The 17,361-nt window shown below is 47.1% G+C and overlaps 1 protein-coding gene across 1 annotated transcript in view; it reads left to right on the top strand.

The window, feature by feature from the left end:
• The window catches only part of CLSTN2 (calsyntenin 2), a 590,942-nt gene that overhangs the window by 551,954 nt on the left and 21,627 nt on the right, over positions 1-17,361 (top strand). The window contains exon 10 of the mRNA XM_012762292.2: positions 12,114-12,280. Coding sequence (XP_012617746.1) covers positions 12,114-12,280 — 167 coding nt within the window. The remainder of the gene's footprint in view (positions 1-12,113; positions 12,281-17,361) is intronic.

Below are 17,361 nucleotides of genomic sequence, written 5' to 3'. Positions count from 1 at the left end.
TTCTACTGAGCTACAAGCCTACTCTCTACTTTCCAGAGTGGGGAAACCATCCCACAAAATAAAAAGTGATTTTATAAAGAATTAAGATGATTTCTTTGAATCAGTTAGAATAGGATAAATTGTGCTGCAATAACAAGCCCCAGTTGCTAAAATAATTCTCCCTTCATATTTACTGCAAATCAGTGGACTCTTTCCTGCTTTATCCTCAGTCTGAGACCCAAGCAGACAAAGCAGCCACATTGCTGGCTACCTAGTAAGAGGAAAAAGAAAACATGGCAAATTGTGCACAAGCTCTTAAAGCTTCCACTTACAAGAGATATCTATCATTTTTATTTGCAATTCACTGGCCAAAGCAAGTCATATGGCCACACCTAACTCCAACAGGGAGGAAAGTGAAATCTATAATATATCTGAAAGAAAAACTGAATATATTTTATTAACAACATTAATGAACGCCTCATTCTGTCCACCTGGTCAAAAGATATTTGTTTGACTTTCCTTCCCACATGAAAAATATACCCACCCTTCCCTAAGCGAGACAAACCCAAAGTCCTGCTTGTCACTGGCTCCAGGCTCAGTGTCCAAGCTCTCAGAGTGGTTCCTGGTGGTCTCATCAGGGTGAGGTGCACAGGAGGCTGCACAGCAGACCTTGATCTGGAGCCCTATCCACCGATAGGACAGGTTACCTGCCCCCACCACAACCACTGCCCTTTCCCCAACACACAGAGATGCATACACACATGTATGTGCACACATATGTACACACACACACTGTACAACAGTGGGGGGAGACAGAAACATCAAAATACAAAATAAGAAAACAAAACTTTTCCACTAGTAAAAAGGGAGAATTAAAGCAATAAGGTAGTCTTTGATCCATAGCAATTCTGAAATCCCTTTGGACAGGTATCATAAGGACATCTGGATGTCCTGGATGTAAGGATGTTGTCAATATCCTTTGTGGCCCTTGACTCCATTCCCTGGGAGTTGTTTCCTCCCCCAGCAACCTCCTGGGCCACATCTTTAGAGGGCGTTGCCACTCCATAAATAGCAGCTCTACTATTAGATATGATTATAATCTACTTAAAAGTCATTCCACAAAAAGGGTTTCAAACATGAAACCCAAGTATACTTATTTTAAAAGAATGTGGTAGAAATAGTGATGACTAGAGTGTTTTCCAAGTATTTTTGGTCCCCTTTCTAGATGAATGCCAGAACTGCTCTTCCTTAGAGTGAAGTGTGGTGATATGACTTGCTTTGGCCAACCACATGTGAGCACAGTGTCTTATGTCATTTCCTGGTGGAAACATTAAGAGCCAGTGTTGCAAGAAGACCCTTTACACACATGGGCGTGTTTAGAGTCCTGTGAGAAAGTGTTATTAGTCACAATTTGTAGATAAGGAAACAGAGGCTCTGAGAGGTAATAGTTTACCCAAAGTCACTCAGCTGAGTAGGCCCAACCCCAAACCTCCAATGCAGGGGTCCTCAAAGTACAGCCCGAGGGCCACATGGGGCCCGCCGAGTCCGGCCCACTGGGTGTTTTTGCCATCGCTGCCTGTCCTGCTTAGCAGCCGACTCATCCCAGGCCCACAGTGCGCATGTGTGGAACGTGTGCTGCACTCTCCACCAGCCCTCCAACAGTCTGAGGGACAGTGAACCCTGTTTAAAAAGTTTGAAGACCCCTGCTCCAATGCCTACGTTCATTTCACAGGGCTTTTACAGGGCTTACTGCTGTCCATTGTTAGTTGCTCATTTTGCTTATGTAATTATGTTTGGGAAAAGGCAGGAGCTGATGTGCATTGATACAAATGCTACAAACCCTTCATCTTCTGAGACATTTGACAACCCTGTTAAAAAAAAAAAAAAGCACAAGAACTCTGCATTTCCCTTACTAATCTCTTACTATCTACAACCTTAAGTGACTCACCCAGGAACAATGAAAATGAATTTAGACTTCAGAGTGAAAAAAAAATTGAGTTGGAATCAAATCCTAGCATTGCCACTTACTAGCTATGTGGACCCAGCAGGATCATAACTTCCTTGAACTTTCCTTTTTTTTTTAATCTATAAAATTAGAGTGATAGCTATCTCACAGAGTTCCTAGAAGGACTAGATACCAGACATATTGAGTGGGGCTGGCATGTTTTTCTTGAATGACTGTGCAAAGGAACATCTGCTTGTCCCCTCCTCTAGGCCTTTCTCTGATCATCTCTCCTAACCCCAACATGGCAGACAGACTGCAAGACCTAGCCATGCTTGAGCTTCTGTGATCCTGGCTTTCCTGGGGTTCGTGCATGCACTGACTTTTCCCCTCTTCCCCAGGACTAAGACCCTGCCCACACACATACAGCCCGCTCTCACAGGTCCATTGGTGGTCAGAAAGAAGGCCAGTGAAGCTGGAAAATAATCAGTCAGAAGACATGTAGTAGAAGATGGGACTTGAGATGCAGGCAGGAACTTGATCATGCGGTCTTTTGGGCCATAGAGAAAATTTGGGTATTTTACCTAAAAGGAATGATAACCCATTGGTGTATTTTCAGCAAAGGAAAAAAATCCCTAAAATTTTTAAGATTGGGCTTCAAACAAGGTGTAAGAGCTCGCTAGGAAGATGAGGAAAGTAACATCATACACTATGGCGGGGATGCCTGGCATAGGTATGCTCACGGTTCCCTGTCACTGGAATGTATATGGACTAGGAGTAGAGAAGAGTCTGGGAAAAGTAGTTGAGACCAAACCCTGAGACACTGCAATGCCTTGTAAAGGAGCTTGGATTCCCATGAAAACTTACATCCTCCTTGAAGCCACATTTTTGTCTTGGATGGACACATCAAAAGATCTTTCAATAGGACACGGTGCTGTGAAATTAATAACATATAATGCAGCCCTTATCTCTGCATGTTTCTAAACCTTCTGAAGTCCACTTATATACATAGTATAAGCTCTCTGTATGAACCTCTAATTGCCTTTGGGCTTGGAATTGGGGGGTGCAGTTCAGGGGCTTTTGAGGTTGGCAAGGAAACTAGTTCCCATTTGTGAAATATTCAATCAGGATTTAACAATGGAAATAGAAAAAGATTTGATAGCAGCTGCTTGTTGGGATCTCCTGGCAACTGGCTCCAGCACAGTTGCTGGGAAGTGTTCTGAAGCTCCAATTAGCCTACTGTGTCCTGTTAGCCAATTTGAAAGCCGAAGTAATCAGCGGAACCTCATTTCCATTGGTATTTTTTCCAGCAATTAAAAAAAAAATGAGACTTCATTTACACTTAAGAAATGTTACCAGTAAGGCCTAAGGCATGTGGCGTCTCTTAATTGTAAGGAAGAGCTTTTGCAGTCAGTATGGGCCTTGCATCACAAAAGGGTTCTTCCTTTGTGTGGCCATGGCTGATGCACACCACCTTGCTGTCATTTCTGCGTCTGGGGTGTCACAGCACTCTCAGGACAGAATCAGACCCCCTCTCCTGGCCAAGCTCACTCTGTGCTGACCCAGATTGTGTTTTTAGACTAATACCAGGTTCCTTATTTCTCTGTGGGTTACAACAGGGGAAAAGATCATTTAAAAGACTAAGTTAATTTATCCTTTTCCTTAGATTTCCTACTCATCCATTTCTAAGAACAAAAATTCAAGGTCTACTCATAAACAATAAAAATCATATACTCACATCTGCTTCATCCCTGAACCTCTGTCTACACTGGGCCTAATAACCCAGGTATTGTAATGCAGCTATGCAAGAAAGTGAGTCAGGGAGGCTGCCGGCTATGCCAAACTAGTGCCGTAAGGAGCCCAGGAGTTCCTGGAGATACTGCAGCATGTGGTGGTCCAGGGCACCTCTCCCCATGCTACAACCACAGCAGCTCTGTTTTACCTATTTTACGTTGGACATCTGGGCAGGAGTTATTTTGAAGATGTTTGGAGAAGCACAGTTCTAGGCACTTGCTCAAGAAGCCACCACTCTGCTCCTTACCTGACTCCCATCTATTCTTGGTGGATCTCATCTTAGGGTTTGCGATCTATGATTCCATCCCCAGCGGTTCCCTCACCCCTGTCTCTGCCAGGGGCTCTCCTCCACTGTTCTGGACCTTGACCTTCCCAGAGTGCCCAGCCGTGCCTACTCCCAACTGTGGCATCCCCCTGGTCTTGGATGAGGAAGGCGTTTGGTACTGGATCCTGGTCTTGCTGAGTCCTACCCTCATCTTAACAAATAAGGCAGCAGGAGGTAGAAAAGGAAATGTCCCTTAAAATTTAGAGCCTATTAAGGGACAGATACAGAACCCCCCTTGTGGCTTTTGGGAGGAGCCCAAAGCAAAGAATAGGAATGGTCAAAAAGGAATGAGACAGCAGAAATAACCCCTGGGATTTGCAGTGAACAGTAGCACATGACCCTCAGGTACAGGGGAATTGGAGCCTCACGTGGTGCTGAGATCTGTTGCACATTTTCAGGTCGTTTTTCTGCCAGACACTGGTATTAGCATGAGACTTGGAATATATGCCATCACTTAATAAGCTTGGCCTAATTTAGTACAAATTTCTCTTAATAAAGTCTGTGTTAAAATTATCCTGCATCCCTAGGGTTTCCGCAGCTGGAAGAAAGAGGCACGTGCGAGCATAGTCTGCCTTACATTCATGTCACATTTCCTAAGGAGTTCTTCATAGCGTTCCAGTCCCACAGGATGCCCTTCCACAAAGAGGCCAAGGTCAAGTTTGGGAAACAGCATCAATCACCCCCATACCATCACATTAGAGAGTCACAATGCACTTCAGCTTGTTAAAGGCTTTCAAAAACACTCCAGCAAAGCAATTTGTTTAACGTTAGTTACCCTGTGTTTCCTAATCTTATTTAACCATGGAACTTACCCTGTGAAAAAGTGTTCCTGGGACGTCCTTTGAGAAACATCCCACTAGGGATGTTAATGCAGGTCTCTGTCCCCTGCTAGGTCGAGAGTTTTCAGGGGGTAAGGGCTGTCTGCTCTGACAGATCCTCGGCTTCTCTGACTTCCCTGACTTCAGGACCTACAGAAAGTTGATAATTCATGTTTGTTGACTTGCATACCATTTTTGAGGATGTTTTGACAAAGGTGTGTGGCTCACCATCTGACATAAACACAGCGATGACTTAATAGGATGCCTCTTAAAAATCAAGAAAAGATTGTTCTAGGCCTTGGAGTCAATTTGATAGGGAGGTGCATGTGGTTTGAAGATGCAGATGAAATCAGGTTTAAAGTTCATCGTCATGTCTGGAAACACAGTATAACTAAGTTATAATTACAACTTTATACTGCACTTTGAAGATATTAATTAGACAATGTGACTAAAAGCAAAAACAGTATCATTTTAGCATCTCTGAGAGACACACGGCAGGAGGGAGGAAAAGACCACTGAAAAGAGGGATGGAGAAAACTCACCTGACGCATCTCATCCTGGGGTTCCTTGGCACCTTGCTACACCGTGACTAGCTGCCATGTCTGAGTTGGTGGCGTGTGCCAGGCACAGTGCTGAGCTACCCGTGCTGTCCCGTAGTCCTCACAACAACCCAATGGCATAAACATGACCCCTAGTTTGCTGATGAGGAAACTGGCACTCAGAGAAGACAAGTGCCTTGCTGCAGGTCACGCAGAGCCTGGACTTGAGCGCAGGTCTGGGCCACCAGAGCCCTCCCTGTCACACATGCTGCTGGAGCACCACAGCCACGCAGGGAAGACCACAACACTCTGGAATGTGGGGTCATTTGCCCAAACTCCCTTGGCATTTTCCCACAGATCGGACAAAGTCAAGCTGAGGCCTAAAGATAACTACAGGCCCATCAGACATCCTGGAGTAGTGAGGGGAGGGCTGAATTTGGAGTCAGTAGAGGAGAATCCCAGAACCTTCAAATTGTTGCTTATGTACTCTGGGTCTTTGAAGACAGCATCTTCCTCTCGCAGGCCCTCGATTCCTTCATCTGGAGAATAAAGATGATATTCTTGGTTACATATAAGGGCCCTTCCCACTCCATGAGTTTAGTTCCCCAACCCTGGAGAGCTAACATTTGGAGTGATCCCTAAATTGTGTGTTTTGCTCACTGTAATGTCATATAAATGTTTGCTGGAGGGGCTGGAGAGATGGAGTCATAAAAATGAAAGGGCTGAGAAAGCCTGCTGAGAGTGTCATGGCCAGCCATGACGACAGGTCATCTGTCTCCACCAGTCGCCTGCAGCCTGGAGCTACGCGAACATCCCCTGGGATGGTGTGGACAGAGCTTTAAAGCTGCAGCTTATGGGGGTCTATTACACACTTCACTTAGTCTTTGCGCTCCATGAGTGTCTCCATCACTGAAATGAGGAAATGAGAGAAAGCGAGATTTCAGATGGTCTCATCATTTGCATCGCTCCAAATTGATATCTGAGCATCTGTGAAATTGTGTTCGAGGGGCGTCCCCAAGAACCAGCCATGCGCAGAGCAGCATCCAACTCAAGCAAGAGAGTGTGCGGCCTCCACTCCTTTCCATGTGCCTCTCGAACTAGATAGCTGTGGGAATGACAGCAGGAAAGACCGGCAGCATCTTTAACCTCAAAATATACTTAGAGGAAAGTGGACATTGCTGATCCGAGCTGTGTTTATAGTGAGTGAGCCCCTCCTCTCAGATGTGGGGAGCTGGGGGTATGTAGATGCAGCTCTCCACTCCCACTGCAAACTCCGACTAGGAATAAGACAGGCTTCATTAAATTACATTTGCCAAACACAGCTGAATTTTAGACAACTCTGTTTTCCAGCATGCTTGACACCAGTCACTGAGAGTTGCTGCTGAAGCCATTCCACGTCCACAAAACTCAGATAATTGGGCTTTCCTTCCACCCTCTCACACTGAGTCCATCCCAACCCACCCCCTTCCAAGAAAGTCCTTGAACCTCCCAGCCACATCTCATGGTATCAGGTGCCGGGCAAAGGCTGGGAGCAAGCAAGACCTGAACTTGGATCCCGGTTTCACTAATTTCTGCTTACGTGGCTTTGGTCAAGTTATCCAACTTTGAAACCCTCTTCTATAAAAGGAATTGTAAGTGTAGCAGGTAAGAATCTCCATTCTCAAAGAAAAAAATATTTCACATCCATCCTTGTTTCATTTCAAGCCCCCTTTCCACACTAGTGGAGGAGATTTAGCCTCTGCTAAGTTACAATTCTCCCATTTCCTTAGGGTGCTAGAGTCTTGGTGGGGGCCACCAGGCACCTTTCCGTGTAGGTGTCCACTGAAATGTGGCTCACCTGCCCTGATCCTCAGTCACCAATGGTCCTTCAGAGCTGGCAGCTGTCCTGGTATTGCCTGGCCTTACAAATATCTCCGCCATTTCTCAAGCTCTCTCTGTAGGAACATCCGCAGCCCATCTGCCCACCGGCACCAGGTCAGCATCCCCTGTGGGCATCACACACCCCCGCCAGGGCTCAGCCCAGGAAGCAGGCTTGGTGCCTTCACTCTGCACCTCTGATGCCTTATCTCCCTCCACCTACTCCCTGCCACCCCTGCCCCACCCCCCTGTCTGGAATATTATTTCCAACTCTGGGGAGAAGCCAGATTCTCTTCCTCTATTTTCCCCCAAAGGTTGATCCATACCCAGATCTTCCCCGCCTTCCTAAAAGTTTAGGTTTCTGGAAGCCACACCAGGGCAGAGACTTAGCTCCACGCTCCTTCTGCCCCTCTCCCTGCCATACCTCTCCCTGCGGCAATGAGCTCAAAGCCAGGAGCACTAATATGGGAGAAATACTAGGGAAAAATAAAAAGAACAGAGGCTAAGACTTCAAAAATACCATCCCTCTCTTAAGGATTAAATAAAATAGTATATGAAAGAACCTGCCATGTTTCAAGGACCTAATAAATGATGGTTATTTTTTTCTCATACCTGTTGGACACATTGTCTGCATCACTTGTTTGGAAATTAATCATGTACTACCTTAGAACATCTATTACACTGACAATCTGCTCTTATATTTTTATTTTACTTTCACAGTGTCTATACTTTATTCTCCAACTAAATTCAAGTTTCTGAAGAGCACAGTCCCTATCTTAAATTAACTGAATCTAACAGAAGGCCAAGCTCATAGTAACCACTTTAAAAACAGAAATTCAAAATCATGTTTGCACACATTTAAAGAAGGTTCTTCATGGACCAAATCAGGTTATTTTGTTTCTTAAAATAATTCACAAGCATGTTTATGTCTAAATGCTAACTAACAGGAGCTGTGTGGTTCACACAGACAGCCTAGACATTGAAAAGAAAGAGGTTTGCAATGCATCTATTATTTTATAAAATCCTATATCACAACTGTCCCTGAGTGTAAATACATTTCAAATTTTATGCTGGCCTCCTATTAAAAAATGCTAATTGAATCAATTTCCTGGGGCCTCATCACTAATAAATAGAGTACATCACAGATCTGGAATTCTTGAGTCAAAAACACAGAGCATGAGTGTATTTTGATGAGGAAAATAGCACATAAAAAAATATCTTTGCATCTAAAGAGTCCCCAGGTTTGGCCTTTGAGGCTAAAGCTGCGAGTGAGCAGCTGAGGAGGGGTGGAGGGTGGATCCCAGTGGGCTTGCTCTCAGCCTCACTCTGGACCAGGCTGACCAGCACCACCAGGACACCCAGCTTGCCTTGTGTATGGATAGACAAACTCACACTGTAGGGACACCTTTTACCACTTTCTACAGGTGTGGCCTTAGGCCACTTACTTCCCCTCTCTAAGCCTAACTTTACTCCTCTGTAACTATAGAATGAGTATCTACCTCCCAAAGATTTTATGAAGACTCAATGAGATGATGTATGTTGAGGATGTCACACGGTGCTGGGGACATATTTCATGTCTGGTAAAATGATAGCTGTTGTTGGATCTGCTGCTCCAGGAGAGGAAGAGGGAGGGAAGAGACGACCAACTGGATGCCGGGGAGAGTGGGAGCTCTGCCATTCACACCCAGTCCACACCCTCCTCCTCCGCAGCTCACCAGAGATGTCCCTGTGCTAGGCAGGGACATGCCAATGGATTGGAGGAGCGCTTTGTCCACGGGGGCTTTGAGGATCTAGATGAGAAGGCTCCAGTTAGCTCCCCGATAGCCATGGGCCATCTGAGGTCATTCCTCAAGGCCAAATCTCTTTAGTTTCCTGTGAACTGAGTACCTCAAAAGAAACTTTTCATTTCCAAAGTCTTTGGTGGCAAGTAACAATACTGTGTGTCCAAATGGCTCCAGCCGTGCAGAGGCGAGCGGCTGCCCTAGCTGAGGGTGTCATGAGGAGCAGGGAGGGCTCCACCCAGCGCTCTGCTCAGCCCTGCTGGGACTCTCCTGGTGCTGCCCTCGCCTGTCCGTGCAGTGCCTGTGTTGTCCCCAGTCTGCTGGCAAGACGGCTGCAGCAGCCGGCCTTCCTGCTTCACGCAACAGTCTCCAGGGAGAGAGCAAGAGCCGGTTCCAGAAACTTTTGGAAGAGAAAAATGGAAGCTGGTTTTTTTATTATTATTATTGGCACAGGCTTGCAGTCAACTTCTCCTCTCCTGATACTGGCCTAAAATTAGTTTCATAATCATTCCTAGACCAATCCCCGTGGCGTACCGAATGCCAGGTGCAGATTGGCTTCATCCTGGTTCCCAGGTCCTCCCCTGAATCAGTCACGGCGCGATAGAGGTGGGATAACCTAATTAGCTTAAATTAAGCAGCATTTATCCCTGGAGCTCGAGTCAACCCCCCAAACCTCAGGTTGCCTTTGCAAGAGGGAAGGAGTGAGATGGATACTGGAAAGACAAGCACAATTCCCACCCCCTGCTGGCATTCAACTCCTTCTCCTTCAATTCAGCAAGCAATTATAAAACGTCTGCTGTGTGCCAGGCAGGGTGCAGGATGCCGGGGGACAAAAGGAGGCCCAGTGTCGTTGAGAGGAATAAATGAGCTGACTTAGGCCAAGTGCCTGTTGCAGCACTCAGGATTGTCTTCCTTAAAATGAATAATGCATGAGTGATCCATGCCATCCAGGAAAGAGAAACTCAAACCAATAAATTACAGCAGTGTGAGCAGAGAGGCAAGAGTAAGCCCTCGGGCGGCATGAAGGAGAGAGATCACAAGAGGAGTGTGCAAGAGGCCCAAGCGTAAGAAGCTTAGAGCCTGCTGCTTCTTAACCTTGACTTCACATTTGATTCACCTGAGCAGCTTTTAAAACTCACCATACCAATTAGGTCAGAATCCCAGGGGGTAAGACCCAGCACTGGGCGTCATTTTGTCTTTTTAAAGATCTCCAGATGATTAAACTGTGTAGTTAAGGCTGAGAACCACTATTTAAGGCTATTGAGGACATAAAACACACACGTAAACCATCAGCTAGCAACACCAGGTGGTGAGGGGCACATTGAAATGGACCATCAGTGCTCTGAGGCTCGGGGCACTTAGCAGGCCGGGTGGGCAGCGGCTTAGGGAGGGTTTCTGTGAGCGGCAGGGGACAGGGGCTAAGGGTCCTTGAACTGTGATGTTTGCCTATTCTGAGCAATTTGGGGACAGTGTCTCAGTATGAGGAGGAACAGATGTAAACAAAGATATGTGAGCAAACATGGAAGGTGTATTCGTCTGGATCTAATCAACAGAGAGAAACCACACAGTAATTTGAACAGAAAAATATAAACAATTATGAACTATAACAGGAGATGAGTAACAAAGGGTTAGTAAGAAGTAGAGAGAACTCTAAAGAACATAGGAATAGCATGTATAAGCAGTGTCCACTACCCCAGGGCTGAGATACGGAACCCAAGGGAGAGCCTGTCTGCCCCAAGCAGCGGTGCAGACTTTGCTGGCACAGCAGGGCTCACAGAATAGCAGAGAAGTCCTTGGGGTGTCCCTGCTTGGAAATCTGCCCTCCAGGGAGCTGGAGATGCCATTCACAGGGAGGCGTCTCACTGAGCACACTCTGCTACCAAACCCCTGGCAGCACAGAGTTCTGGGGGCCCGCTGACCACGCACTGCAGCAGCCAGGCACTGGGGAAGCTGCAGGAGCTGCGGAGAGAGCCCAGGAGACCCTGGAGGCAAAGCCCAGGAGTGTGTCCTGTGAGTACACAGAGGCCCAGGGAGCTTGTGAAACTTTGGGGAACTAGAAAAGCTGGAGTTCCATCCAGGCCCCCCTCTTCCAAGCATTCTGCTTCCTCTCTGCACAGACAGTAGTACTAGATCCAGGTAGCTCAGAGACAGAAGGGGCCTGTGCTAAGGGAAGTCAGTGGGGAAGGCCGCTGGAGGAGGTGAGGCTTCAAATGGCACTCAGAGAAGGCTGATTTGGAAAATGAGGGAGAAAGGGGGAGAGAGTGGCTTTCAGGTTGGCTTTGCAACAAGAGCACTTTGAACACTCGCACATGGGTAAGGGTGGACCCAATCTCCCACGATACTCACCACAGCCAGTAGAGAGAACAGTAGAAAACGGGAAGCAGGTGATGAGAGGAAAGTCAAAGATAGAAACAGAATCAGAAAAGTCTTTACCTGCCAAAGGCTTTGAATTTGAGCAGGTGTGAAATCAACACGTTGAGAGCAAGCCAGAGCCCATAAATGTAGTGTTTCTAGGATTCCTCGATTACATGCCAAGCTCTCAGTGGAATGTAGGGAAACAAATGCCAGCTGCAGAGTCAGACAGACCAGAACTAGGGCACCAGCTTCAGTGTTTAGCTAAATGTCCTGGTGCAAGTAGCTTAACCATTCTCAGTCTCAGGGCTCTTCACCTGTGGGTTGGAAGCAACGATACTTTCCATGTAGGCTCCTTCAAATGAAGTCCCTGGCAGGGAGACTAGCACACAACAGAACCTCAATCAATGATAGCTTCCTTCTCCCTCCTGTTTACCCTGCAGACCCCTCCTGTCTCCTAAGATGCATGCCCTTAAAAGTAGCTTTTAAAATTCAGAAATGCTAGGATTCCTCAATCTGGTGCATCCAGGGAGTTCCAGGGTGGTAGCAGCATATAACATCCCCCTGTTGAGGTTCTGCCTCCTGTACTCATCGGCCAGAAGGAAAAGCTCGGGATCAGGGGAAAACAGTCAAGGTGTCTTTGGCTCCCTGGCCAGATGGTGTCTTAAGGTGGTGTTGCCTACCCAGGCTCCACAGGGCAAATGACCATGCCACTTTCTCTTTCAGGAGGAGAAGTCACCAAACCTCGGTTTGCTCAATTCTTCCATGGTAGCCTGGCCAGTCTCACCATCCGTCCTGGAAAAATGGAAAGCCAGAAGGTGATATCCTGCCTGCAGGCATGCAAGGAAGGGCTGGATATTAATTCCTTGGAAAGCCTTGGCCAAGGAATAAAGGTAAGGAAGTAGCTGGCATTGCCCCCAATAAGATGATGATTTATGAGGCTGAGGCTGCCCCGTGCCAGCACGCTTCAGGAAATAGAGGTTCCTCCAGTGTTGCACAGAAATGGCTCCATGGCAAAGGTGCTGCCATGGGGGGAGATTAGTGACCGTGACTTCCACAGCGGACTTCTGCTGCCAGCTCCCGAACCTCCTAGATCAGGCCCTGTGTGTAATCAGTCCACTGCACAAAGTAGGTCTGTGTGCAAGGTCTATCTGGAAGAAGTTGTTTGTTATATTTCATTTGTTTGTGGGTTGGTTGGTTGCTTTGTTATTTATTTGCCTAAAGGAACTGAAGCATGCAAGGATGCATTTCAAAAGCATAAAATATAAATAAAAGTTAGGACCCTGTAAAATACAAATTAGAAGGGAAGGTGGAAACTGGGTAAGGTGGCATTAGAAAGCAGACGTGGAGGTCATTGTGTCCTACACTGTCACATCAAAACACAGATTAGGCTCTGAACAATCTGTGGCAGTCAAAAGAAATATCAACAGATTCATGATTTTTATTGTTTGTACAAAATAAAAATATTGAAGTGATCTGAGAGCATCAAAGGTACATTCTGAGAAAAGCTCCTCCTGAAGAGGGCAGGGAAGGAGGTGACTGTGACCTCAGCAAGCACCTCCCTGGCCAGCAGGTCACTGTCCAGCCTCCCCTGCACCTCAGGAGCACGCGCCCACACTGTCAGGGGCCTGAATGAAGAGCCGAGTCAAGATGATTGCAGCCCCCACTCATCATAACAGACCCCGTGAGAGAAGGAAGCCCCTCAGCCTGCTCTCTGGAAGTCAGGACGTCCCACCCTCTACCTCCAGGGCTCCTCGAGGCCCTAGGAGCTGTGAGGTTTCCCTCCTTGGCCATTTCCACAGGAAATGGGACTAAAGCAGAGGTTTCCCAGCTCACTTCCCAGCCCGACCCAGTTCCAGCCAGGGAGCCCCGCCCTCCCTGTCCTGGGCCCCCCTCGTCTGGACGGGAGTCACCCATCCCACAGAGATCCCCTGTCAGTGGCCCACTGCTGGCAGGGCTCTGACACTGCGTAGCCACAGAGGGGCTGGTGATCTGAGCACATCACGGTGTTCTTTAAATAGAAGTCATTTCCGTAAGCACTGCGAGGACGCTCAACTATTCTGTTCTGGGCGGGATCCTCGGATAAAAAAGGAAGGTTCTGAGCTTACAGTCTTCAAGGAGCTCAGTGGCCCAAGTGGACATTTGCAATCCAGTTGATGACTGCTACAAAGATTATGAGTACTAACATTTACTCAGGGTCTCCCAAGTGCCAGGCACTGTTCATTCTGAACGCTTTCTGGGTATGGGGGTGAACGCTACACCCCCATGACAAAGGTACCATGGATATTCCTATTTTGCATATAAGTTGAAGATCAAAAGGGAAAGGACACTTGCCTAAAATTCCAGAGTGAGTGATGAGCAGTCAGAAACCGTACCCAGGCAGTCCCACTTCCGAGCTCCAGAACCTGGGGGAATGGCAGTCAGGGAAGGCTCCTTGGAGGAGGCAAAGGCAAAACAAAGTTTAAGGTAGGCAGGAATTAACCAGGAAAAAGGCAGGGAGGGGTAGAGGGCTGTGGGAGAGCGGGCAGTCATTCCAGACAGATCCACGGGTGAGTGAGGACTGGAGAACTGCACAGCATGCACTAGAACTTACCCATGAGTGCAGAGTTTCAGGAGAAAAGGGTGGAGTGCATGACCAGAGAGGTAGGCAGAGGCCACATCAGGAAGCCTGTCAGCCACGTTTAAGTGTTTCCACTTTTTTTCTGTCAACAAAGGAGAGCCATTGAAGGCAAGGTAGCGTGAGCTGGGCAGATGTGGGGTTTGGGAAGTGCACTGTGGAGAGTGGGTCACAGAGAGAGGAAGGGAGGGGTATAAAAGTCAGGGCAAGGCAAGACTGACATTCCAGACATTGTTTAACATGGATTAGATATGCCTGCACGCGCATGCCCACACACACACACACACACACACACACACACACACACACACGCTCTTGATAGCCAATCACTGGTCGTGGGAGGAAGCTCACGAGATAGCCTCTTATTGGAAAGGCCAGTCTTGACCTACTGTTTGTTGTTTCCTTAGGGTTTTGTCAACCCATTGATACAAAAATGCATCCCTCTACCCTCCCCTATTTTTCTGATTCTAAGTTTACTCCCTGCCCCTGAGTGACTCTGCTCTGAACCGTCCCAGGCGGCCACAGTTTCAGGGTTCCAGGCACTACAGAGTGATAAACCAAAGATACTGGACTTAAAAGCCACGCGTTTTTACAATTATAAATGAAGAACCATGGCAATTTCTACAGAGCAGTCATAGCCTATGAAAGGAGGAGGTGCTAAAATAAGCGGCACACAAAACCGTGGGGGCTGAGGCTCATCTGACTGTTCGAGATACTACCTGTTCATAACCGAGTCACTGCAAGTGACCCTTTTCCGTCTCCAGGGCGAGGGTGGTGATAACTAGAGCACCAAGTGAGAAGTAGTAAGACACAATTTACAGAGCACCCACTGGGGTCTATTTTATGTTCATTATCCCTACTCCTCACAACAAATTAAATGGTATGACCCCATTTCGAAAATAAGGGAACTGGGGCTTGGGGACTTGTTCAAATTAAGTCCGTGCTCTTTCCTCCACACCAGCAACTCAGATTAGAAAATATTCTTGAAAACTATTTAAACTTACCTGGGCATTGTCTTGGAAGCAAAAAAAAAAAAAAAAAAAAAAAGAAAAGAAATACTATTTAAACCAACTTCCTTCCTTTCCTCCCTCCATTTATCCCTCATGTTATTTCTGAATAATGATGATTATTTCCTTTGCCGGTTACTGGCCTCCTCTCACATCTCTGGCTAGCCAAAAAAGGAGGCCCTACTGCAATTAAGGAAATTCTCCGTCTGCTCACAGGCCCAGCGTGGTTCCTTGCTTTACTTGTCTTCCTCTGGGGCATGCATATTTCTGAATATTTCTCCAGTGCCGAGTGTTTTTAAGTGGCTGTGGTGGCTGCTGTCTTATATCCATGAAAGACCCTGTGCAATAGCCACATTCCTGAAGAATCTCCTGTTCTGATTTTCATAGCACAATCTCTGCCCATCTGTCTTCTCCATCAGGTGGAAGAGCAGGAAAGAGCAAGAACTTCGGAACAAGACACTCCTAGGTTCAAATCATAATAAGAACATTTACCAGTGAGGTAACCTTGGGCAAGACATTTTAATCCTTTTAGCTCATATATAAAATGGGCTTTATATTATTTATCTTGTAGTGATATAAGAATTGAATTATATATATATATCCCCCTAGCAAACCTAGTAGGCTCTCAACAAATCACAGTTCCTTTTGTAACTGAGGAGACTTTAAAGTGGCAAATCTCATCTGGCCCAGCCCAGAGAGACTGCAGGTGTCTGAGGGAATGTCAAGGTACCTGGAAAGCTATAGCAATCTGCCTCCAAAGGACAGGCCAGGGATTTGAGCAGGGACTTCACTGATGGTCTAGCCTGCTAGGGGACTGAAGACACAGGTCAAGCCTCTAGGAAAGGTGACCATTCTCCAAGGACCATCTATCTAACACCTTCTTGGCTCAAAAAGAAAAAAGAAATCACTGTGCACAGATTCCCAAGGGAGAGTGAGCACTTGTCACCCTTTGCTGGGCCCCCCACCATGCCACCATCTCCTGCCCCTGTGGAGATGCCAGTATAGATATGTCTCCTGCATAACCAGAGACCCATTCATAGAGCTGAGATGCTGCAGATAAAAAGAAAACCTAAAAACCTACTTTGTAGGTTTTTATTGATCCTGGAAGAACAATGTCAATGGCTAGGCCGGTGCCCACCTTCGTGCTCTGTGCCAGCCCTCTGGATGCTCTGGCAGCCAGACCAGGGTATAAACTGGAGACCCAGCACATTCCCTGCACCATCCTCTTGCCGGTGGCTGCAGTGGGACTGTGCCTTCTGAGGCTTGCCATGGGTTGCTGCCAATCCACCCCTCTAGAAGAACCTCTTGATTCTCCCATTCAGCCCTCATGCAAGGCTCAGAGATCAGCCACGTTTGCAGGCCTTTGCATGTGCCTCATGCTTTCCATGTGCTAGCCCCTGATGCGGTCATGAGGACAAGTCAGTACACCTACCCTCGAGGTGTTCACAGTCTGCTAGAGGACACAGATAGACAGCAACAGCACCACAAGACCCTGCTATAGAAGGGATGGTGCAGGGCAGGGGGTCGATAAAGAGGAACAGAAAAACATTTTGGAACATAAGTGGTGTTTTTAGAAGAATGACCTTGAATTTTCTCCTGTCTGAAGCAGATGACTTGTGGAACCCCTCAGAACTAATCGGGACTCACTAGTGTGGGGCAGCTCCAGGGCTGAGCACCCTAAGCTGGCAAGAGATTCCCCACAAGACAGACACCAGCCCAGAGAGTGACCGCAGCATCAGCCATGCATAGTCTGGGCGCTCCAGGATCTAGCACCAGGGCATGGGGCCTGTGGCCAGATATCACCACTCAGAGGGACCCTGCTCCCAGGGCTTAGAAGGAGAGGAGAGGGTGGAGTCGCAGGGAGAGAACAATGGTGGAGGCAGGGGCACCACACGAAGACTCAGTGCAGAGCTATTGCCGTAGTGAGAATTATTATCAAAGCTGTCATATACTGAACACCTTGTACATGCCAGAAACTTTAAATACACTGTGTCAATTAAGCTCCAGACAGGTGTATATTAATTTCCCTGTTATTTAAATTAGGAAACCAAGTCCAGAGAGGGAAAGTATATAGTTGCAGCACACTATAGGCCATAGTTTGCTTGGCCATTTGTACTGCAACTGGAGCATGACAGTCCACAAAGCCCATGGTCTTTAAAGATGCCACATCACCCTGGGGCAGTGAGAATTGGGTCTGGGGAGTGCTGAATTCTTCCTAAGGGGCCAAGCTATTACAGTAGCAAATGACTTCAAATCTCAATGACTTAACAGTCAAAAATTTATTTTTCTCTTACACTCAGGGGCTTGGGGTGGGGTTTCTGCCCAGAATGCTGCTTAAGTAGAGGGAAAA

The sequence above is a fragment of the Microcebus murinus genome, chromosome 1 (assembly GCF_040939455.1).
Source record: "Microcebus murinus isolate Inina chromosome 1, M.murinus_Inina_mat1.0, whole genome shotgun sequence".
NCBI classification, from domain to species: domain Eukaryota; kingdom Metazoa; phylum Chordata; class Mammalia; order Primates; family Cheirogaleidae; genus Microcebus; species Microcebus murinus.
This window is presented reverse-complemented; position numbering and strand designations above follow the sequence as displayed.